Below are 26,332 nucleotides of genomic sequence, written 5' to 3' on the forward strand. Positions count from 1 at the left end.
TCCTTGTGTACAGTCAGCTTCTTGCTCCATCGGTTGACCCTTATTCATACACAAAACTTGCACACCACCATTCCTGTCAGTTAATGTCTTTAACTTTAGTCTGGTCTCTCACCCAAGTTGATCTCTTCTTCTCTCTCAAAGATATTCCCAACATTGACTTCTCCACTGCAGTTTGAGAACAGATTAAATTTTTACAGTGGTTTTGCCAATTTCCAGGTCTCAGTCGAATGTCATAGCTAAGAATATACTTTCGTTATATACTTTTTGTTTCATATATACTGGCAAGTTACTTTTCATATTTCACCGACCTACTTGTCCCAGTCTTTAAGCTAAATTACTTCTGTGATCATACCATAGTAATCTTTGTAATAGTACAAGATATTTCTTATGTATTAGTTCCTCTCTGTTTGTCTGATTAGCTGTTGTCAGCCTCTCTATATTCCGATCTTAAGGTTCGTAGACGAGTCGCCCTGGGTTCAGATTTAAGGCCAACCACAAAACTTTTAGCCAGGTTTTCTTTAACAGGCCCCAGTTTACACCAGAAAGTGAGAATGGGACGCGCATTTTAAGTCGGCGGTTCCGTGTCGCATTATGGGTAAGACTTGTTAGCTGTTTCTTGTATTAGTTACATGAGAAATTTATGATGTTTTTCTCTTACCATTATAATTCTTGCCCGGTAATCTTCATTCTTCACTTTATTTACATCACAGCTAAATTTTTTGCTAGGCACGACTCAGAGCACGACTGATGATTGATTGCTATATGTTACACACTTCAACACTGTGTCGTCTTATTTATTTATTTATTTGCTCATTTATTTATTCATTTATTCAGTTAGTTAATGCTGCTGCTGTCAGGCGATTGTATTTACCATGAGGAAGATAGTTAATGAAGTCCCTCGGTATGAAAGTCCTCCTCTGAGCTGATTAACATATCGTCAGGTAACAGCATGTATTGAATAAACAAAACATTCCCAGGTATTAGGTAAACACTACATTCCCAGGTATTAGGTAAACATTACATTCCCTGATATTAGGTAAACACTACATTCCCAGGTATTAGGTAAACATTACATTCCCTGATATTAGGTAAACACTACATTCCCAGGTATTAGGTAAACATTACATTCCCTGATATTATGTAAACACTACATTCTCAGGTATTAGGTAAATATTACATACTCCGGTATTAGGTAAACATTCCATTCTTAGGGGGAAACAGGTAACATTTCCTACATTACTTCTAAATATCATCAAGTTGACTCCTGAAGAGATGTGCAAATTAGAGAATCACAGTCACATTGTCAGTTTCGCCACTAATTTCTGCAACGGATTTATTCTGGCTTCATAATATCACATCTTGTTGAAATGCATTGATGTGTGAAAGTGAAGTAGTGGGCGAACTGTATATTGATTTTTAGTGGAATGATGATGATGGTGATGATAGTGATGGTGATGATAATGATGGTGGTGATGGTGCTAATTATGATGATGATGGTGATTGTGATGGTAATGGTGATGATGATTATAATGGTGATGATGCTTATTATTATTATTATTATTATTATTATTATTATTCTGACATGCTGGTGATTTTTTTTATTACTTTAACTTGAAAACATCTCTCCTAAAGCGAATAAAATAACTCAGAATATGCAATATTGATCTTCTCATGGGGAGGTGGTCTGAGTTAGTCGGGAAACAGACAGCATATTATTATGTAAAATGTGTAACAAAAAGTGATTGAGGCCCGCATTCTCGGTGGTTGAGACAGCTCCCTAATACCTATTCCTTAGCGATTTATTTTTCATACTACGCCATCCTGCTATATTGTTTGTTTTGTCTTTTAAGCACCAACATGGAAAGCAAGAATAACACAAGCGATTATTAATGAGCTGTATGCAAAAACAAACGAGTAGGGATAGGGTGTTAGGAAGCATCCTCAACCTACTAGAAAACGTGCCTAAGTTAATACGCGGATAAGTAATAAGTCATAGGTTTTAATGTTAATAAGGAGACTAGGAGAATAATAGAACTGTTTCAGTTTATTTACTTATTTATCTGTTAATTATTTTAGCTTAAGTAGGGAAAAGGAGGAAAATTAAGGAATGGGAAGCCACGGCTGGAACTGTCGCACGAGGATGATACGAGGATGATAAAGAAACGTGATCAGTATGCAGATTACACAGATAAGAGACAAAGTGCTAGGTGGTGGTGACCATCATCCACTCACTTGATGTAGTGCTGCCTGCTTCTTCCTTCACCTTTATCATTCTTTTTCTGTGTCAGCCCCTCTCCCTTCCTATATCTCCCATCCTTCCTGTCATATTTTCTTACTCATCTTTCCACTTCAGGTGGCTCAACACGTAAGAAAGTAATGGTTTCTTGTAACCCAGGAAACCATTTATAATGCTGGGTGGTGATTATATGACCAACTAGAAAGCACTCAGAGAGCGCACACCTCCGGCGATACCATTGCCGGATCCGGATCCGTGGATATAGGATACGGATCCGAATCCGGATCCGCCTGAAAATTTTATTATTTTTTTCTTGGTCCATGCCCAACCTTTCCACAAAGTTTCATTGAAATTCATTGAAAACTTATGGAGATATTGTGCGGGATACTCCGGATCCGGACCCGGATCTGCCCCCAAATTTGATCATTTCATCCTCGGACCATGGCCCATCATTCCACAATATTTCATTAAAATCCGTGCATAACTTTTTGAGCAATCCTGCTAACAGATCCGTGGATAAAGGATCCGGATCCGCCCTCAGATTTAGTCCATTCTTTCTTGGTCCATGGCCTACCCCTCCACAAAATAACATCAAAATCCGTTCATAACTTTTAGAGGAATCCCGCCAATAGACAAACAAACATACAAACGCCAGCAAAACATAAGCTCCTTGGCGGAGGTAATTAGCAAGGTGATGGGGAGTCCACTGCGGTGCCCCTGTTAACTGGGTGGAGAGAAGTAAATGCGGCGTCCACTCAAGAACCAAACCTGCACACTCTTTCCCGTGCCTCGACGTGATTAGGTGCTGTCTACCTCAAGGGAACGCCGGTTCACTGCTTAGACCGGCTCTGTAGGGGCGGTTACTTGCCTGCGGTTGATGGATCTGTTCGGCCACACAAACCGGAGTTACCCAACAACAAGAGGCAAAGGGGCACGACATGCCTTGTTAGTATATACACTTTATCCTAATTGTAATATGAGTCATCCGTGATCTCTGTATAGGCCTTCAAAATTATTCAACATTCAGTATGTAAATGTGCTTGCAAAGCTGTCGTGCAGCTCGCTAGTCTATTTATGCCATTTTTCTTAACACGTGAGTTGCTTTCAGGATATTGTATAATTCTCATTCCGACTAAGCTTCCTGCAACACAGACTGTATGAAAACATTGCGTTATTCATTTTCGTTGTTCATTTGTCTGAAAATCTTCCACTGTTGAAATAATGCTATATTACCATCTTTCATATTCGTCATTCAGCCATTCAGTAAACGACTTAAGTTCTGGTTACCCTAAGGCGACTCAATTTGGCCTAAAAGAGGTGCCTCGTAGTGAAGTTATAAGAGGTAGTTTTATCTTAGTTACTACATTGCTGGAGGTCGTAACTGTTATAAAATGGTAGGGTGGGATGAATACTGTTAATACTATACTCCTTTTGCACTAACTTGGCCTAGATTTTCGCCCTATTGCAGCTTATTTCACGTAGCAGAAAAAAATGCTACTACAGCTCTGCGTCCTTTTCATGGCACTTCTTCGTGATTAGCAACATATTCTGGTGTTAATCTATTGTGACAGCTTAGCATTCAAGATGGAGAGATGGCAATTTTAGGCCAAGTTAGGGTGAAAAGAGTATAGTGCAGTGGTCTTCGTGCTGATGGGGTAAATATTCTCACTATCACTTCACCATTTGTTTGCATCATCATCGTCTTCCTCAGCATAATCGATCTACCTGTCTATAGTCAGACGCCTAATCCCGTAAGGGGTGCCCACAAACAAATCGTCTCCATGTCGCCCTGTCCCCTGCCATTGCGATCCATTTAGCCCTTAATCACTGGTCAGGTAAGGGTCTCTCTGTTAAGGAAGGTCCGTATTCTCGTCGGTTAAGGAAGTTCCCAAACACCTCTTCCTAAGCGATTCATTTTGCTAATTACACCATGCTGTCTTCGTCTGTGTTACTTAAATCATTCTAATATCACCGTACATTGCATAAATAACTCCCAGAGCGATATTAGCCAGCCGCATCCAGAATAAAAAGGTAAGGAGGAGGTGCTAGGGAGCTTCCTTAACTGCCCAGAATATTAGCCAAAGAGAGTTCCATTATCCATAGAACAAGAACGATATAATGTCTTGTCCAAAATAAAATTAATATTATTTTTCAAAACCAACATAGCTGCAACCTCCTTCCCTTGTACTCATTATCCAGTCTCCGTCTTTTATTTATTGTTTTTTCATTTTCAAGCATTGGATCTTAACAATCACGTTTTTTTTTTTCCAACCCTTTTCATTTTAACAGTCTCATACACTTTTCCAATCATAACTTTTCTTTCAATATCTTTCACATAATCACTATCCCTTTATGAGATTTAAATATTGTTCCCTATAAAGTGTTCCTTCTATTACTTCTCTCTACACATGTTTATTTTATTTTAGGGGAGACTTTTAGACCTGTAAAGGGTACGTATTTCTCACACTAATTCCCTCATTATAAAAAGCCTTCCCTAAGCTGAATAAAATCGTCTGAATGTAATAGATTAGGACGAAAAAAATTGTCATTTCAGTCGTGGTTACTATACTATACACAAACTTGGCCTAAAATTGCCGTCTTTCCATCGTCAGTGCTGAGTTGTAACAGTAGATTAACGTTCGAATACAATGCTAATCACGAAGAAGTGGTATGAGAAGGATGTACCTCTGAATACTGTCTTTATCTGCCACTGAGCTACAAGAAACAAGCAGCAAAAGAACAAAAATCTGTGTCATGTTAAAGTGAAGAGAGTATAATACATAATAATACTCTTGACCGTTTTCCTAGCTACATATCAGTCTCAATTCACCCATTATTATTTCCATCTTTCATCCTCTAATTGCCTTCCACTTAGAGTCGTTTGCGCCTTAATAACCTCATAATCATTCCCCTGTCATGTAATTACTATCTGTGTCTCCCTAACTAGTTTCATATTTCCAGTGGCTCTTATCTTAACATAATTATTCCCTTTTCAACTAGCTTATCCCCCATTGATCTCATCAGTATGTAATTGCCTCATTTACATTGCATTATCCCTTTATTTTCCTAGAATTATTCCTGTCAATTATATGGTATATGAGAGAGGGGAGTATGAGCTGGGGAAGGGCAGCGTAATGCCAGGGGACAGGACGACTTGGAGGCGATTTGTTTGTTGCCACCCCATACAGGAAGGCGTCTGGCTATAGAATAATAGAATTATGCTGTATTTTTCCTCATCTCCAAACCACAAAATTATCCTCAAATTTACATCTCTTTGTCATAATAAAATCAGAATTATTTACTTCACTTATAATTATCCTTCTCTGCACTGCTAAATTACTCTGCCTCCTCCAGGCGTTTGTCTTAATAATATCGCGATTATTCTCGTCATACGTAATATTCATTCATATCTCCACCTTAATTACTCTTCATTCCAGGTGTCTGCATCTTAATAAGCTCGTCTGTTTCACTTTAATAATTCACTGTTATTTCCTAGTCACTCATAATTATCCAGGAGCCTCAGTGGTTCGATGATCAGCGTGTGTCTCTTGATTAGTGTGGCCCAAGTGAGTGTTTTAGTATGCCCTTCATATTATTACCTCGCCCGGACGGCGTCCGGCGAGGTATTGTTATTGGTCGAGGTTATTTCTTTGTTAGCAACATTATGGAAAAACGGCAGAATAAAATTACATGAAACTTTCAGGATTTGTGGGCATTGGTCCCAAAAGAAAGTGATTAAATTTTAGAGGTAATGAAGTGATCTTGAAAGGTCACTATCAAGGTCACGGATTTTCAGAGGGCTATAACTTGAATCCGGTTCAAGATAAAGATATTTACTGTTATGAACATACAGGAACTCGTAATCTGGGCTTTCACTTGGCACCAAGACCTTTGACCTGGAGTGACCTTGAAAGGTCTAACACAGTGTCACGGATATTCAGGGGGCTCTTACTTGAAGCTGGTTGAAGATAGATATTTACTATTATCAACATATAGGAAGTCCCATAAAGGTTTTTAATTGGTACCATGACCTTTGACCGTAAGTGACCTTGAAAGGTCAATTTCAATGTCACGGATATTGAGGAGGCTGTAACTCGAAACTCGTTGAAGATAGATATTTACTATTATCAAGATATAGGAAGTCTCATATGGCCTTTTATTTGGTAGCATGACCTATGACCTTGAGTGACCTTGAAAGGCCAAAAGCAAGATCACGGATTTTCAGAGGGTGTAACTTGAAAACATTTGCGCCATTACCGTAGACTTTCATTGTGTACCGCACTGACACTAAAGGGCAGTATCGATTCAGTATTAAACAGCAATAAATCAGCTGCTGTCGTGCGAGGTTTGTTGTGCCTGGTAGCACTTGTTATTATCTTATTTTATTTGCACTCAGTTTGTCGTGTGCAGATAAGATATACAGACTCTGACCCGTATGCTCCCTAATGCCTTTTCCTAAGCGGTGCATTTTCATCATTACACCTTACTGTCGTATCCTATGCTATATAAATCATTCCATCATCGCCATACTTTGCAAAAATAGCGCAAAAAAGATATTAACCAGCCATATCCAAAAATAAATCGCTAGGGAAGTGGTGTTAGGGAGCCTCCTTACCCGACCCACTCCTAACAAACACACCTTACCCGTTCGTACTTAGCCAGCGTGGAGAAGGACTGGTTCTACTTATTGCTCTCGCTTTAAGAGAGAGAGAGAGAGAGAGAGAGAGAGAGATCTGCTGGTATTAACGTAATTTTTCTTATCTCCCTATTTCGTTAAAATTTTCACATTTCCAATACTTCTTCTTCTTCTCTCTCTCTCTCTCTCTCTCTCTCTCTCTCTCTCTCTCTCTCTCTCTCGTAATAATTCCCTTAATCCCCTTCCACCACCTAATTATTTTCTTACTGACTGCTATCATTTACTGATGATTTGATAATTATCCCTATCACATTATTATCCTCTTCATCGCTCGTCACCATCAACACAATCTTTGTCACTCACGCACCCTTCTCTTCAGTCATTACCAGCCGCGATAACGAAGCTGATATTGTTTTCGGTGTGTGTGTGTGTGTGTGTGTGTGTGTGTGTGTGTGTGTGTGTGTGTGTGTGTGTCTGTTGGCACGATAACGTCGCAACCGATCAAGTAATCATCACAGAATTTTACAGGTTTGTAGTAAGGATGAAAATCTAGGACGAGTTTGTATTTGGCGAAAGTAGGTCAAGGTCAAGGTCATATTCCGAGCCGCGCTAGATATGTATCGGCTAGCGGCTGGTGTGATTCCTCCTTTGGGGATTTCTAGTTAATACTAATTTTGTACATTATGTTTTATTTATTGTTCATTATTCAGTGATTTCCAGCCACTCGCATCTTAATGCTTTCATAATAATTGCCATCATCATTATTATCTTCTTTACCATTAACACAGTCCCTTCCACTAACTCACCCTTCAATTCCATACTTTTTTCCTGACTTACAAAACTGCAGCATCGTTGTGGCAATTACACCGTTAACGAGGGTAATTATCCGCAATCAGGAGCAGGAAATTGATGCGGAGATTGGGCCTTTTGAACCACGGAAGCCATATGTCAAAGTTAATGTCTTGTTTATTGGGTTAATTTTGGTCTGGCGGGACATAATTAAATGAAATGTGGTTGAGTTATCTCTCTTTGAGTTCTGATTGATTTTGTTCGATTTCCATAATGAGATCTGAGAGGGGAGTTGTTTTATCAGCAAGAGGTAAAATAGAAACTTGGATGGTAAGTTGGCAATTGCGTGTGGCAGTCTGGGGAATTTTGAAGTTGTGTGTGTGTGTGGTTAGCATGTTCTTACCGTCCTTTCATCCTCACTATTAAATCTTAACTCTTTTCACTCTCTTTCTTTATTTGTATTAGATTCAGTATCAGAAATCTATGACCAGTTTATTGAACTCAGACAGAAAATATAAATGTGTCAGCAATAGCGAAAAATTTATGCGTTTCTGAACTATATTTTTCGTTATTAATTCCTCGACTACGCTGGCTGCATCTTAGTTATTTTTTCCCTACTTATGTCCAGAAGATTAAACTGTCATTAAAAGAAACACACTAAATTGGAGACGATACACATAAAAGACTTCATTAACCCCTTTGCTGTTAAGAGGCTGTTCTACGGTAAGATGGAGGCGGTGGCCGAATATGTAGAGAGGTGGCCTGCAATCCCAATCGACGGGGTTTCGAATCCCGACTTGGGCAGGGAACACTTGAAGGATCTGAATTTCGTTAAAGCATTCGTCACTGATCTGCCAGAAGGCCCGCCAGCATGTGATAAAAATACCCCCACTAATACAGACACACAAGTTTTGTATGAGACCTAGCATGTATTCAGTATGGACAGTGGGTGTTAGCGCCGGAGTGATGCCATGTGAAAGTGTGTCATATGTAGTAGGACTGCTAGGTATCAGAGAACGAGTTGTGAAACCTATGGCCAGAGTCGGAAAAAAAAAAACTTTGGTAATGGCAGTAATAAAAACGGGGGGGAAGGGAGATTCGTCGTAGTAAAGGGACTTGTGTGAAAAATGCAAAATAAATAGTTAATAAATGTGTAAAAAAAAAAAAATAAGCTGACAGAAATACAGTTCGTGGAGTTTGAGTGTATTTGTTTACTGTCATGCAGCCAGTCCTCATTGCCAGGCAGGGATGGGTATTCGGTGTATGTCAACTTTTCCCATACGTTTGTTGATGTAAACAGGGGGAAGCTGGCGTGTTATATTTGTTGGCAATTTAAGGCTGTGTTTTCTGCATTTTACTCTGGATTTGATAATAGAATAAGGTCGTAAAAGGTTGTATTTTGCTTCTTGGTTGATTGTGATTCTTAGTTGAATAGAGATTTAATTTTTGAAGCTCATTATTGTAATTATTATTATTATTATTATTATGATGATTATGATGATGATTATGATTACTGTTGTTATGAGTATTATTATAATTATTGTTATTGTTATAGTCATTATGATAACGATGAAAATGATGATGATGAGGAGGAGGAGGAGGAAGATGATGATTATTGTTATGCTGATGTTGATGATGATGATGATGACTGTTGTTGTTGTTGTTGTTGTTGTTGTTGTTATTATTATTATTATTATTATTATTGTTATTATTATTATTATTATTATTGTTATTATTATTGTTTTTATTATTATTATCATTATTATTATTATTATTAGTTATTATTATTATTATTGTGATAATAATAGCAATAATAATAATAATAATAGCAACAAGAACAACAACAACAATAATAATAATAATAATAATAATAATAACAACAACAACAACAACAATAACAACAACAACAACAACAATAACAACAACAGCCATCATCATCATCATCATCAACATCAGCATAAGAATAATCATCATCTTCACTCTCATATTAAATGTCAGGATCAACTGCCTAGCCCCGGGCTCCTACGCTCCTCATGGGACAACGTAGGGTTGGATGATGGATGATGATGATGGGTGGATGGATTAATATTATTACTATGACCTGATTAAGGAAATATGATATATATTAACATTAATTCCCTATCTACCCCTTACATTAGAAAAGCATTTGATGGACTTATTATTATATTTCCTCCTGGTTTTTATCTACAGTATGTACTGCAAATAGTTTTGATACTGAAAATTGGAGGGTAGTTTCCGTAGAGTTTATAGCCGTCCATGATAAGAAAGATGCTGAAAATAAATGAAACTCGGAAGACGGAACAGACAGGAATAGCCATCATCGTAGTGAGAGGACTGATAGAGAGAGGGAGTGAGAGACAGCTCCTTCACACCAAGATCGCTTTCTGGATCTGAGTTAAATCGTTTGGCATTTTCTTAGATATGGAAGATAAGAGGCCATCGTAGTTACGGGGTTAATTTGTTTGCTGTTCTGATCAAGCTGAACGAATTAAGGAAGCTCCCTAACACCTTTTCTGTAGCGACTTATTGTTGGAAATGGCTACTTAAAATATCTTTATGTACGTTATGTATGCAGAGTATGACGATAGTGGAACGGTCTATGTAACACAGAAAGGGACAATAAGATGCAATAATCATGATAAATCGCTTAAGAGAAGGTGTTAGGGAGCACCCTTTACCGACAAGAATACGGGCCCGAGAGTGACCCATTTAAACTTCAGGTGATACGACAGACAGGAATAAATAGCCAGACTGGTAGAGGGTTAGTTAAATAGAAAAGTGCAGTAAGGTAGAAATGTTGGCTTACTATTTATCTGCGTCTACTCCACGTTCAGACATGTCCACTACCTCCCTCCACGATGCGTCCTGCCAGAGAGCAACAGCCATGACCAGAGAACTATACCAAGCCTCTCTCAGCTCTGGAATATTAGCCAACAGAGGATCGTGAGAAGTGGAGGAGGTGAAATATCAGGCGAATTTTTTGTCCCCTCTGTGTATGCATAACTGTAACAACCAGTCAGATGTAGCAACACTTCAACAGTTGTATTTTCTTGTATTTTATTCCAACGATTCCAGACGATTTTATTCAGCTGAGAGTAACAGGAGAGTGAACTTCTTTAATCTCCTGGTCGGGACGGTTCTGATATTTACTTCCTGCTGACGCCAGACGATTTTATTCAGCTGGAAGTGCCATAGAAAAAATACAGAGAGTGTGTCAAGTTTTATCAGGTCACTCTTTTCCTAACCCGGTATACTTTCACCCCACAACAGAAACTGCAATGTGGCTGAGGTGTGACGTCTCTCTCTCTCTCTCTCTCTCTCTCTCTCTCTCTCTCTCTCTCTCTCTCTCTCTCTCTCACCTCCAACTGCACGTCCTCCCTTCCCACTAAGAACTTTAAAGGGAATCCATTTTGGTGTGCTGAGAGAGAGAGAGAGAGAGAGAGAGAGAGACAGTGTGTATGCGTGTGTGTGTGTGTGTGTGTGTGTGTGTGTGTGTGTGTGTGGGTGGGTGTGGGTGTGGGTGTGCAAGAATACGCGTCGTAGCTATAAATATGAAAGAGGGGCCGGGCAAAACACTAAGCACTTAGCTGTTGTAGGACATTCCGTGAGCCAGCGAAGTGAAATTTAAGTACTTTTCAAGCAGTTAATTATATCCTTCCACTCGAAATTGTTGCAGGGGTGGGTGCGGCTGTCAAAGGTGTCATTTGTCTTGTTCGTTCAGTGACCGAACTAAAGTACCCATATTTTTAACCCGTTCAGTCTGGCGTCATATTTTGTCTTGGTATTGACCATTTTGTATATTTTATTATTATTATTATTATTATTATTATTATTATTATTATTACTATTATTATTATTATTATTATGAACTTTTCTAACGGCAAGAGCCAAATATCCTTCATCAACCCCTTCACTTCTGAGTATACAAACGTCCTTCCAGTAACATACATAATTGTATGCTTGAAATATTGCTGGAGGCGACGCTACAGCTCTATATGTGTGTAGGAGTGGTTTTGTGAGACAGCGGCGGCAGTAATTTAGGTTCAGTATTTGCTCTAGAACTTTATACGCAGTTCCCCCTTGGCATAATTTATCACGTATAAAAGATGTATCATGGGTTTATTTTTTCTGGCATTCAATGATTTATATATGGAGAGAATATTGGACGACTCTGTACTCGTCTGATGTGTTTTGTGTGTTTTAGTTATGCTCGTTTAGGTTAGGTTGGAGAGTTAGTAAGGTTGGGTTAATGAGTTAGGTATTTAGCTTAATAAGTTTGTCGTCTTAAGAAGAGAGAAAGGGGATGAAGTAGTTGTAGTTAACATGCTTGGTTAGGCTAAAGTCATAAAATTAGTAGAATGATATAATTGTTGGTGGTTCATTTTCATATACAGTTTTAGGTACATTTTCTTTATATATATATATATATATATATATATATATATATATATATATATGTGTGTGTGTGTGTGTGTGTGTGTGTGTGTGTGTGTGTGTGTGTGTGTGTGTGTGTGTTTTGAAGAGCGGCAATACTATTAAAATATCGATAAGCAGACCTGGACAAGGCCATGCTCTACTCAACCAAGCACAAACCCACATCAGGTTCAGGGGTTAGCCTCAGTTTAAAAAGCCATCTTGCCACAACAAAACCCAAAGTTCTTCCTAATAGGTCCTGTTAACGAGCCAAGTTTTCATTTTAAATTCCATAGTTTGTCATTTGTGTATTTATAAATTTCGACGGACATTTAACTCTGAATTAGTTTCGTTCTTCCTTTACTGAGAGTAGCTTTAACAAGAAGTAAAAAGTAAAGTGTACGATACTCATAAACGTTAACACCCCCATTTACCAGCTTCCCCAGCTAACGACTACGACGGCAGTTCACACTCTCTTCACACTGGGGTAAAGTTTATTTTGTAGTTACAGTAAAAACAAGAGCCCTGGGAGACGGGGTCACGTGTCTATGTCCGGAGTCAGAGGAGTCAGTTATTCTCTTCAATATAATAACATCTGTGTTTTTTTCTGGTCGCTTCTGAACGATTTTTTTCTAATTAATGAAAACCTCTCTGACTGAAAGGAGGAAACCCACTCCTTCATAGCGATGATTTTTTATTCTTATTGATACTTATTAATACCAAAGAAGTTTATTTAGCTTATGGTGGACCTCACAGACCGAAGGGATTACAAGCAACTTGCATGGTCTCCTTTACGAAGTTGATTATTTTTTTCTATATCATTCGGCTTATCACGAGACGATTAGACGATTTGATGTCCAAGTGACGTGATTGTTTGTGCTTTCTGTATTTAATGTGTCTAAGAAACCAATCATACAGTACATACAACACACAGTCACAGCCAAGAGTTTTTGTTACAAGAGGGATTTCATGGTAATTATCTCTGCGTACTCGGATAGAAATCTGAATGAATGAAAATAACTCCTTCAGCCAATATACGCGATTAGTTTATAGTTCATAATCGGCGTCTTTTTATTCAGCTTATAAGACGATCCTAATAATGAAGACGTTATTAAAGGCTTTATTGAAACCCCTTGAGTCTGAAATACCTCTGCTAAGCTGACCGGAAGCCTTTGTATGTATGAGAAACACGCCCTCAGTATGAAGTGGGTATGTAAATTATGTATACAGTATATTATAAGCCATACTTTTGTACGTTTAGATTCGTATCACTTTTTCCACGGTGATTTGATATGCAGAAAACGCGTTACTGGTCTCCTTTATTGTATTTGTGGTATCTGTTCAGTATTGGCATTGTATCAGTACTACTCGCAGATTAATCCTTTGAGTCAAGTTATATCCTTTTTGTTATATGGCTGTTATTTTCAGACGATTTTGTCCATCTTGGGAAGGAATCTTTATGCAGCAGTGGTTAGGTGTGGTCTTCATACACCCCTTGACTACACGAGTTCCTTTCTGCGTAGAGAAGAACGATTTAGCGATGGCCTAATGAAAATATAGCAGCCGGTATCAGGTTTGTTATGTCCTTTTATCGATATTGTACTCATCAGCGAGGTTGGATGGTTGGATGGTGAAGAATTGGAAAATGTGAGTACGTTTAAGTACTTGGGTAGTGTGATGAGTAAGGATGGAGGTTTGGAGGGTGAAGTGCTTGAAAGGGTACAGCAGGGAAGAAAGGTTGCTGGTTCTTTGAAAGCAGTGATAAGAAACAGGGAAGTGAGCATGGAAGTGAAAAAGTTACTACATGACAGTATTGTGATACCAACTCTAACATATGGAAGTGAAGCTTGGACGTTGTTGGAAGGACACAAGTCAAGAGTGAGAGCAGTGGAAATGAGTTATTTAAGAGGAGCCTGTGGAGTCACATAGAGAGACAGGCTGACGAATGAGGATATAAAGGAGCGTTGTGGTGTGGATGTGGATGTGATAGGAAGCGTTATGAGGAACACACTGAGGTGGTTTGGCCATGTGGAAAGGATGGAGGGTGAAAGACTGACGAAGAGAGTGTATGTGAGTGAGGTGGAGGGGGGAAGAGGGAGGGGGAGGCCGAGGATGAGATGGAGGAATGGGGTGGAGAGGTATACGAGAGAGGGGGGTGTGAGTTGGGAGCAGGGCAGTGAAATGGCGGGGGACAGGGCGACTTGGAGGCGATTTGTTCGTGGCCACCCCAAACGGGATTGAGGCGTCTGGCAATAAATAGATAGATAGATAGACCATCGTTAAGGGAATATAAAATCAGGCTCCGTTGGTTCACTCCCAGCTGAATATAATCGTCTTGCCGTTGGTGAAATAAAATATTAAAATTAACCCGTCCATGAGAATTAAAACGTGCAGAATACATCACAGTTTTCAAATAGGGATGCACACAGATCGCCAAGCCTTTTCGCAAAACGTGATAAGAAGTAGCTAAGCACAGAATCGTCAAGAAATAAGCAGAAATTTCTAAACCTTGGCAAAGATACATAAAAGGGATATTGCTAAGTGGAAATAATACATCCCTAGTACTAGCTATAAAATCGCTACCTTGGCAATTTTATATCGATGAGGAAGAGGCGTAATGGAATCTGTCAGTGCAACGAGAATGCGACCAGGTAACAGTGATATAGTGATGTAGGCAACTGACACCTCTATAACAGCACAGTAATTGACTCTCTCTCCTTGGCACACATTTGCATCAGCCATTCGGTGTAACTAGTCAAAGCTGCAGGGTATGTCTGTGTGGCCAAAAGGGAGAGAGAATGTAATATTAGTTCTTTGTATCCATAGGGTCGTATTTTTTTTGCGTTTTCCAGGCTTTATAATGCTTCTTCAGCAACTTATTTTTTTGTATAGTCCTTTCACTTTAAATAGGCTAAAATTTTCGTCCTTTTGCAGGTTATTTCACGTAATTCGGTGTCAGAAAATGACAGTGAAGGACAGTGCTACGGCCCTACATCCTTTCCATAGCACTTAACGCTGTGGCTGTACATCCTTTCCATAGCACTTAACGCTGTGGCTGTACATCCTTTCCATAGCACTTAACGCTGTGGCTGTACATCCTTTCCATAGCACTTAACGCTGTGGCTGTACATCCTTTCCATAGCACTTAACGCTGTGGCTGTACATCCTTTCCATAGCACTTAACGCTGTGGCTGTACATCCTTTCCATAGCACTTAACGCTGTGGCTGTACATCCTTTCCATAGCACTTAACGCTGTGGCTGTACATCCTTTCCATAGCACTTAACGCTGTGGCTGTACATCCTTTCCATAGCACTTAACGCTGTGGCTGTACATCCTTTCCATAGCACTTAACGCTGTGGCTGTACATCCTTTCCATAGCACTTAACGCTGTGGCCCTACATCCTTTCCATAGCACTTAACGCTGTGGCTGTACATCCTTTCCATAGCACTTAACGCTGTGGCTCTACATCCTTTCCATAGCACTTAACGCTGTGGCCCTACATCCTTTCCATAGCACTTAACGCTGTGGCTGTACATCCTTTCCATAGCACTTAACGCTGTGGCCCTACATCCTTTCCATAGCACTTAACGCTATGGCTCTACATCCTTTCCATAGCACTTAACGCTATGGCTCTACATCCTTTCCATAGCACTTAACGCTATGGCTCTACATCCTTTCCATAGCACTTAACGCTGTGGCCCTACATCCTTTCCATAGCACTTAACGCTATGGCTCTACATCCTTTCCATAGCGCTTAACGCTATGGCTCTACATCCTTTCCATAGCACTTAACGCTATGGCCCTATATCCTTTCCATAGCACTTAACGCTGTGGCTCTACATCCTTTCCATAGCACTCCTTCTTAATGCTGAGACTCTACATCCTTTCCATAGCACTTTTTTTTGCCACGGCTCTAGATCCTGTTTATAGCACTTTTTAACTAGCACCGTATTCCAGTGTTAATCTATTGTTACAACTCAGCATATATGTGGCGAGATGACAATTTTAGGCCAACATAGATTAAAACAGTATATTTAACCCCCAAACAGAAGGTGGTAGTTTGTATTTTAATATAACTGGCGCAAGATGTTTTTATTCAGTATAGGAGACATGCTTCAGAGGTAAACGGTTAGACAAAATCACCGTAAATATTTTCGTATAGGCAATCTAGAGCTGTTACGCAGACATAGTTGTAGATATAATAGAAAGTATACCGTCATACTAAAGTTAAAGTTCTCTCTCTCTCTCTCTCTCTCTCTCTCTCTCTCTCTCTCTCTCTCTCTCTCTCTCTCGTTAGTGGGACTCCTGGTGCGGCTCAGTGCCTTGATAATGGCCCGTTAACCCGCCCATTACACTATTTTTATTCTCCTTCACCTTCTTTCTCCTTCCCCCCTGTTTTTCCTTCCCCGGGTAATTATGCTCTTGTGCACGCTGATTGGTGTGTGTGTGTGTGTGTGTGTGTGTGTGTGTGTGTGTGTGTGTGTGTGTTTATTCATTTACGTGATTTATGTGTGACTGACCGATTTTACATGCCTCTCTCTCTCTCTCTCTCTCTCTCTCTCTCTCTCTCTCTCTCTCTCTAACACCCATTCAACTCTGCTTCCTCCTCTTCAGCCTCATTTACTTTCTTTGTCTCCTCTGTTTCGTTTTCTTTAATTTCTTCAGGAGTTTAAATGTTGTGTAAAGGACTGTGTTGCCCATTCCCGAAAAGTTTTCCTCATTCGTAGACGTACTCTCTCTCTCTCTCTCTCTCTCTCTCTCTCTCTCTCTCTCTCTCTCTCTCTCTCTCTCTCTCTCTCTCTCGTTATGCCACCCATTTTCACGCTCTCTGCCTTCTTTGGTTTTCTTTTTCCTTCCTGTTTTACCTTCCAGAATTAATTAAACCTACTCAGGTGGTCAGGTCAGGTAGGAAGCTTGGTCTTTTACTTCCGGTTTGGTCTATCATGTTTTCGGTCTGATCATCTTGTTTAATCTGGCTTTGTAAATGTACCGTATCACCTCTTCCTTGGTGATTTATTTTTCATGTTACTCATTATCTTTTTCTTTTTAACCGATGCAGACTCTGTCATTGTTGTGATTTAAATAACATATAAGTGAATGTTAAAGTGACATATGCAAAATAAATCGCCAAGGACTAGCTGCCACGAAGTCGTCTCCTCTAACTCAGTCCTCACCATCTTGGTCTTTTTTTTATTTTTTTTTATTTTTTTTTATGTGTCCGACTCTGGGCATAGGCTTCACAGCCTGCTATCAAGGCCCAGCAGTCCTCCTACATACCATACACCTATACATGTCACCACTTCGGCGCTAACACCCACCGTCCATATTGAATACATGCTAGGGCTGTCTCATACAGGACTGGTGTATTGGTATTAGCGGGGGTATTTTTACGACATGTCGGCGGGTCTTCTGGTAGATCAGTAAAGCCTGATTTAATGAAATTCAAATGCTTAAACTGTTGGTCTTGTCATCAGTCTATTGCCTAAAGCGTCATTCTGTGAGGGGTAACAGTTCAACCCGTGCTCAAGTTATCAAGGCAGGATGGGAGTCTTTGATGTTTCTCCTTTGGTCTTTGTTGTCTACAGATTTCCCCTCTTAGAAATCCTGAGTAGAATATTAATGCTTTTCTTCGTATTCCTCTGACATTTGGTAAGTGTTTATTCTTCTTGTGGAGTCTAAGCTGTTCAGATGTTCGAGCGTGCATAACCAGCCCTTTTGATCTGGGTTCAATCCAACCCTAGGGCAGGTATTTAAGAGGGTACTTCTCAAATGACAATCACACATCCCTGCACGCTATCGATGTTCCCTAGATGACTTATACAGGCTTTCTCACGGACAGGACAATTTCCACTTGCAAAATAAACTGGAAAAAATTTGTACACGTAGTGACGAACGAGAAAGAGAAATTACTGAATTAAAAGTGAGCCATGAATCAGCCTCAAATGAAATAAAACAGCTTAAGAGGGAGAATAAGAGGTTGGAAGAAGAAAGAGACAGGATGAAAAACAAACTAGATGAGTATGAATCCAAATCAAGAATACAGGACGAGCACATTAAAGAAATCAAGGAGCAACATAAAGGGTGGAAGAAAATTCAGGAAGTGGGAAATGTAAATTTGAAAGAGATTATAGAACAACAAAGCAAGGAAAAGGTGGAGTGGGAAGTGGTTAGGGTGCTGAGAAGTAGCAAATCTTTAGTTAGGGATGTAGCAGATAAGAAAAAATGTTTAAGAATTTCTTCCCATCCGATCAGCGAAGTTAAGCAACGTTAGGTCTGGTTAGTACTTGGATGGGTGACCGCCTGGGAACACCAGATGCTGTTGGCATCCCTACGTGTCAAGTGGGGTTGGTGGAGAAGTAGTGCCCCTCCCTGTAAAACAATTAACTCTAAGCCCTTGGCCACCCCGTTTGGGATACATGGCGTCTGGCAATGAATGAATGAACCTCTCAACTTATAGCAAAAAAAGTCTTCCATATCTGTTCCCATTAGTGAAGTATTAAGCGGCCAGGAGGAAGGAGGGGATCACTTGTCTAGTGGCAGGAAATGGCATACCTCGGCCCTATACATCAAACGCCATTCTTGATCTGTAAATTATGGCTTGAATGAGTGTAATAAGAGCTGTCCATCGATGTCAGGATGGTGGTTGTTATAACACACACACACACACACACACACACACACACACACACACACACACACACACACACACACACACACACACACACACACACACACACACACACACGCACACACACACACACACAGGTAAGCCATGACGCAAGAGAACATCACACTTCTATTTCCAGCGTAATATTCGCAGGATCGCTTTAGTATCGTTCGAACAATAAAAAGAGCAACTCAAGTGTCATTATTAACCCTAAGCTTTCATTTTACAACTCTGCATTTTGTCGACAAAGGAGAGACAGTCTTAATGTGATGCAAAGAAGCCAAATGTTAGAGCAAGAGAATTAAACTGCCAAGATAAAAAGCACTTCATACTTCATTCCATTATATGACACACGAGTTTATTTTGCCTTTACAAGCATGCCAGAGTCTAAGACTGAACAGTCGACTACATTTTTAATCCTAGTATGTCGACCAAATTCATATATATCGTTCAGAGTTTTCGACTGACATTCGTTACCTTGCTTGAGGGAAGGGAATAAACAAAGCTAAAGTTTTCTCTCAGTTTTTACTCTGAGAAAATGAGGCAGGAAAGATTTTATGCTGCCCACCACAAGACGATACGATTTAACAGGGGTATTTCCTGACAGTTGAAGGGTTCTAAACACTGAAGACGCAGATACACGTCTTTCGGGCTGTAAAAAGTCACTTTATCGTCATCTAATTCTTGACCTTACCGTAAACACACGCTCCTCATTACTAGCATGTTTTATTGTACAGATATATAAACTGTTGTCCTGACTGTGCTGCGGGGAGAGGAAATTAATGTTTCTCATAGTGACCTGCGGTGGAACTGGAAAGTATATAATCATTTCACTCTTGCTTCCGCCGTATACAGAACGTACCAGCATTTTAAGGTTAACGCGTACATTATGCTTGTTACATTTTATTTGGAGTGATTATGCCATTTTTTTCTGTTTCATCATCATCTCTCTCTCTCTCTCTCTCTCTCTCTCTCTCTCTCTCTCTCTCCACCACCACCATCGTCGCTATCACACCCCTCACATGATGGAGGGTCATGAAAGTGTCAGACAGCGCACGCCCGTAATAATATTTGGGGATTACACCGCCGATGTTCACGAAGCTTTCACCATTAATTTGAAGCTTGTTTGCCCACGACATAATTATTACCCTCGTAGCTGCGCCGCAAGTTTTCTTTTATTTCATTTCAGTCAGTCAGTTGGAGCTGGTTTGAGTCTTCTTTTCCTCTTTTTCATGTTGTTGTCTGACTCACTTTATACAGTGAAGATTTTGATGCTTATTCTCCCTTCCGACACATGTAAGTTATTTAGCCAAGAAGAATTCACACACACACACACACACACACACACACACACACACACACACACAGCCAAACGAGGTCATGTACATCACCTAAAATGACAGTTATGAAAAGGGAGAAGTGGAAAGAAACTGTTTCGTTGCAGAAGTAAGATAGTAAAAGAATGTTGTATATATTATCCAGAGAACGACAGACGAGCGAAAGCCATAGTGCTGAGAAACCTGAAAAATGAAGCTGAGGAACACAAGAGCAATCTGGTTTGAGACGTACGTATGGACTCTTTTTGTAATGAAATGATTAAAGAGAAATTAGGAGGACACAGAGAAGGTTTGCCATTCATTAGTATTGAATTTAATACTTGATGAAGCTTATATAGATGCTGAGGAATTTTCATACATAAAACCGGCTACTTCATCGGCTTCTTTTCATGAGACCAAAATCGAGCGACGAACAGGGCTGAGATGAGTGGCTGTTTGGGGCCGGATCCATTTGTGTAGCAAGTCCGCCACACCGAGAGAGAGAGAGAGAGAGAGAGGGAGGGAGGGAATTTTGGCCATGGTAAAATGAAAGCATAGTGTCAAATGTCCTCATCCATGACGAAATCAACCAGTCAGTCCTCTCATCACTTTCACTGGGGCAGCAAAAATTAAACAGATCGTCGAGTTATCTGGACAAGAGGTAGGAAAGCCAAAAAAATAGTGAGGACAAGAGGCGGCTGAGGCTAAATGAGGTCATTCACTCTCTCTCTCTCTCTCTCTCTCTCTCTCTCGCAGTCTTACCTTCCTGTATTTTCCAATATTTTCATCTCCCCATTCCCAGCATAATTTTCCCGTTCTTCTGCTTGGATATTACACACACACACACACACACACACACACACACACACACACACACACACACACACACACACGCACGCACGCACGCACGCACACGCACGCACGCACGCACGCACGCGCGCGCACGCACACACACACACACACACACACACACACACACACACACACACACACACACACACACACACACACACACACACACTTCCTCACTTACTGATACATCTGCCTATCTATTTCTGGTGAATAATTAAATCACATGCTAATTACTGATGACATTAGTTAAAGTAATGTACAAGTTGCTTTTGACTTCATCTGATATAGAATTGATTAGATTATATTCTTGTGGCATAACGGAATCATGATATATACTTCAACTCATATATTCCATCATTTAGAAGGTCTTTCACTTCCTCAACTCCAATATCTACTAACCACACATTTATTTACTGTATCTATCTTATGTTGTGTGAAATAAATTCGATGTGAATGAATGTTTATTAAATGAACGAAAATCACACACACACACACACACACACACACACACACACACACACACACACACACACACACACACACACACACACACACACACACACACACACACACACACACACACCTTATCCATTCATGTCTGATATAATCTTTTCATTTTTAGTGTGTGTAGATATGTATTTAAGCGTATATATATATATATATATATATATATATATATATATATATATATATATATATATATATATATATGTGTGTGTGTGTGTGTGTATGTATAGTTGTGTGTATGTAAATGTTGATGAACCAGAATATCAAACTCATACACATATATTGCTTTGACGCTGACAGTTGCAACAGAATTAATGAAATAATAATGTGGTGTTGTTTGAACCCGCTCATGAACAGAGGTTTAGTTGGTGAGAGTCGAGGCAAGCAAATTAAGTTAATGCCCACGTTTGCAACATTGCGGTTAGTTTGAAAAAAAAAAAAAAAGTGCAATGGGAGAATGCTATGGCCGCCTGTTGGGCTCTGATTTCATTATATTTCCATTACGTTATTTGATTTTTCACATTGATATCGTGTTATTCTTTTTATCTTCCCAGGCACCATTTTCTTTTTCTTAGGTAAGGGGTAGACTCATCGAGCCTCGAAAAGTCTCTCTAGCTGAATAATGTCTTTCGAAAGGACAAGAATAAAATATATGGGACATCTTCTGAATGTAAGAATTTATCAAGTAGGATTTTTCTGTCGGTATTATCCTTAAAAAAAAGAAAAAGAAGGAAAGAAAGATCCTGCAAATAAATGGCCAAACTAATTACACAGTCAGGTAGGATCACACACACACACACACACACACACACACACACACACACACACACACACACACACACACACACACACACACACACACACACACACACACACACACACACACACACTCATTGGATTTTTCTATAAATTTGTTTTTGCCGAAATTATGTAATGATCTGGGGGGAAAAAATGGTGATTGAGGAAAAGAGGATGAGGTAAATCTTGATGAGAATTGACGACGATGAATGAGAATAAAAAAGGAGAGAAAGTGAAAGATGAAGAATGGACGATAAGAACTGGAGAGGGGACTGCAAGAAAAGGGAAGGTGAGGAGCGATGCACATGAATAATTACTAAAGGAAAATGCTCAGCCGATGTTCGAATTAGACAGAAGGCAAGAGCGAAAGTCGAAGTGGACGTGCTTCAATTATATTGAAAAACTCTAGCTGCTCCCACCCTGACAGTAAAATGTGGTAAAGGCAATTCAGTGGTGTGTGTGTGTGTGTGTGTGTGTGTGTAAAGCTGTAAGCTACTCCGTGGTGGTCATGGCTTTCTGGGTGGATGGGTGGAAGGGGTATGGAGATAGGGTGGGAAAGGTGGGTGGGAGAGACATATGTATATTCTCGTGTTGTTTAGTGGGACGATGGAAAGAGGATTCCGCTGAAAAAGGAAGGGGAATGTACTAAATAAATTATAGCAATAGATGCAAAAAATATGTAACACAGTTTATGCAGAAATATTTATCACTGAACGCTACACAACAGGTTTCTATTATCAAACGTTAAAAATAATGTTGTGTTGCATCCCAGAACTAACCTTGTAGGAATGGTGCTAAAGTGCCGACTGTTCCGGCAAAGGATTAAGCTTACACAGGGCTGTTCTGCTAAAAGCGATCACTCCCCTCTCACTCTGGCTTTTACAATATATGCATTTTTTTCTGTTGTTCTACACACACACGCGCGCGATCGAGCGAATGGGATATTGCTTTTCCCTGTGTGTGTGTGTGTGTGTGTGTGTGTGTGTGTGTGTGTGAAATAACTCAGTTTTAATCCTCTTTAGATCAAACTTCATGGTAAGCTTTAAGATATTCCCACAGCTTGACGCATTACATTTAAGCACACACGGGCAAAGGTCAATATCCTGTGGCAAGGTCAGTCTGAAAGGTCTCGATCCAGTTTTAACCAAAATTAGTTAAAAATTTGTCACTATTATACCATCAGGTCGATAAACACCATAAAGAGCGAGGTCTCGTAGCCACCTCACCTCTGTGGGTGCAAAAGGTGTGAGAGAACCACTTATGGTGATGTTTACTTTCAGATTCCCACACCCCGAACCATTGTAGTAGGGGCGACAGTGAATTTAAGTTAACGCGTCCACGATGGTTGACAAATTTATGCAGACTGGTAGTTTGGGAATCCGAAAGGAAACATTATCATGGTGCCCTCACACCTCTTAGACCAACACCGGCGAGGTGGCTACGAGGTCTGGCACTTGCAGGTGTTTAACAGTCGTGATGGTATATTGCAAACTGTTATTCTCCATATATGTAGTTGTCAAAAAATTCTGAGTGAAGTGATTCAGTATGTAAAGCAACTTGAAGCAATTAATCGAAGGTCAGGGTAATACATGTAGCAAGGCCATATGTTGACCCTACAACTAAAACGGCTTTGACTGGATTGGAAGCATGCTGGATAGGCGGAAGGTTAGGTAAGGATGAAGTTTGTTATTGAGAGGAATGGGTCTAACGTTAAGGTCACAGGAAAGGTGCACTTATAAAAGTCTTGACGTTATTTAAAAGAAGGATTGAAGGTCAGGCAAAGGTGATGTAATTTGATTTTGAAAATAGGCCTTGTAACGTCAAACCCAAGTCATATGATCGGCTCTTACACCAATCTTGAGGCCCGGTTGTTGTAGTCTATGAGTGCTCCTCTCTCTCTCTCTCTCTCTCTCTCTCTCTCTCTCTCTCTCTCTCTCTCTCTCTCTCTCTCTCAATTCTCCCTTCTCCTTTCATCTGTTTCGGTTTTTATCATACTTCCACCACATTTCTGCATTTAATCGACCTTAATTACTCGCCTTTCTTCTCATTCTTCTCGTTCCTCGTCTCTTCACTCATCGCGTCCTGTGTTAATATCCATCCCTTTCCGTTCTGTCTCTTTGTCCTAACTTTCTTTCTTCATTTAGTTCAGTTCGTCATTTCAGACATAATTTTCTGTATGTAATTCTCTCTCTCTCTCTCTCTCTCTCTCTCTCTCTCTCTCTCTCTCTCTCTCTCTCTCTCTCTCTCTCTCTCTCTCTCTCTCTCTCTCTCTCTCTCTCATTTATTCTTTCCTCCGTTTTGCATCCTTTCTCTCCCATCGTCCTAGATTCCTTTTCTTGCTTCCTTCTTTCACCCATCTCACTTTCACTTTCTTTCCTCTCGTTCTTCCTCTCTCCCGTCCAGTTTTTTACTCAACATCCCTCACTTCCTTCCTTCGTTTCCCTTGCACTGTTTGGCAGGTTTTCATTGTTCTCATCAGTTACTTTATAATCGCTATTCCATTACCAATTCAGCTTAACCCAAATTCACTACAGTACTGCGCTTTTATGGCTGTCAGGGGTAAAAATAAAAGCAGGTCGTTAAAAAAAGATGAATAGGGTTGTTGTGTCTTTGTCCTGCGCTGGTCTTTTGTTTGAGGGTGCGTGAATTGTCCGGAAAACAAAAGGTACAAGCCTAGTTCCAGGTGGCTGTCAGGTGCCTTTATTACCTATTAATGTATGCTGTTGCCTAAAATCTACTGTTCCCTGACTTTACTTAAATTGATATTGCTTAAAATTTAGATGATCTTTATTGATATTTATGCTATGGTATCTTTCCCTCAAAATAAAATCCAAATCTTATAACTGTCCGAGATAGCAAGGTAAAAAAGTATCGAAATTCTGTATTCTTTCTCCACAGTCGATTTCTCTCTCTCTCTCTCTCTCTCTCTCTCTCTCTCTCATGAAAGGTCATCGCTGAATAAAAAAAACTTAGTAACAATATCGTTAAACAAAGAACTGCTCCCGATAGAAGCTTTTAACATGCTTCCAGCGGGACATGCCAGGAGAGAGAGAGAGAGAGAGAGAGAGAGACAGAGACAGACAGACAGACAGACAGACAGACAGACAGACAGAGACAGAGACTGACAGACACTCAGACAGACAGGCAGACAGATAGAGAGACAGAGACACAAACAGAGAGAGAGAGAGAAAGAGAAAGAGAGAGAGAGAGAGAGAGAGAGAATGATTTACGTACAGAAGCGATAGGTCTTTAAGCTATTTCTAAAGGTAATACATGTTTTCTGATAAGAGCATAACCTCCACCACATAATTTAAAAAGTTTTGCACAACACACAGCCGAGTTGTTTTTCTCACACTCCATTTCATGGATCAATGTGTTACCTGTGTGTGTGTTCAGGTATATGACACTGATATATTCCCTGTGTAAGTATGTGCAGTCAGTAGTGAATGCATAAAAAGGCTTTGGTCAGTGAGTTAGTATATTCTTTGATTTTTATTTGAGTCCTCCATCCCCATTTACATGCTTCCTTTTCCGTCCCTTAAGTACACTATTTTTTTTCTACTTTTTTCCATTACAACTATTAGACAAATCAAGTAATATTAGGATGGTTCCCTAATTACATGACCCATTTCACTTGCCATACTGTCTAATAATTCGTTCCCTGCATTAGTTTGTGGATCCTATTTAACTCATTTTTAAGCACGAATTAGGTATTGATGATGATGGTGATGATGATGCATAATTAATTATTTCCGTTCACCATACTTCACGGTTATTCATGTCTCAGCTTCCTTCCTCCATTACTGTTTTAATTTTTCTTGAGGTCAGCCACCCAATTACCTTTGTCATATTGGGTCTAGAGGCATGATGACTTTTGTACTAGTAATCTTGTCTTCTAATATAATTGCTCATATGTGTCCACTTGATTCCCTCTGATTCTCATTATCCTTTGATCTAATTATTCTGAATTACTGACACTTAATCTATTCTGGAAAGAGAGTCAAAGCCGTGAGAGCTAATCATTTAATACTGTGTTCCTCAAATAGCACAGTCCACCTGTCTTCTTGCTTCACCTCACCTCCCACGCAGGTCTA

General features: G+C 39.8%; 1 protein-coding gene across 1 annotated transcript in view; it reads right to left on the bottom strand.

Annotated features, from left to right (window-relative positions):
* Nucleotides 1-6,108: 6,108 nt before the first annotated feature.
* LOC145407830 (zwei Ig domain protein zig-8-like) overlaps nucleotides 6,109-26,332 on the bottom strand; it is a 134,609-nt gene continuing 114,385 nt past the window's right edge. The window contains exon 9 of the mRNA XM_080278687.1: nucleotides 6,109-6,194. Within this exon, the coding sequence (XP_080134813.1) occupies nucleotides 6,109-6,194 (86 nt within the window). The remainder of the gene's footprint in view (nucleotides 6,195-26,332) is intronic.

This window comes from Coenobita brevimanus, chromosome 74, assembly GCF_032717465.1.
Source record: "Coenobita brevimanus isolate Jiangsu-jjx chromosome 74, ASM3271746v2, whole genome shotgun sequence".
Taxonomy (NCBI): domain Eukaryota; kingdom Metazoa; phylum Arthropoda; class Malacostraca; order Decapoda; family Coenobitidae; genus Coenobita; species Coenobita brevimanus.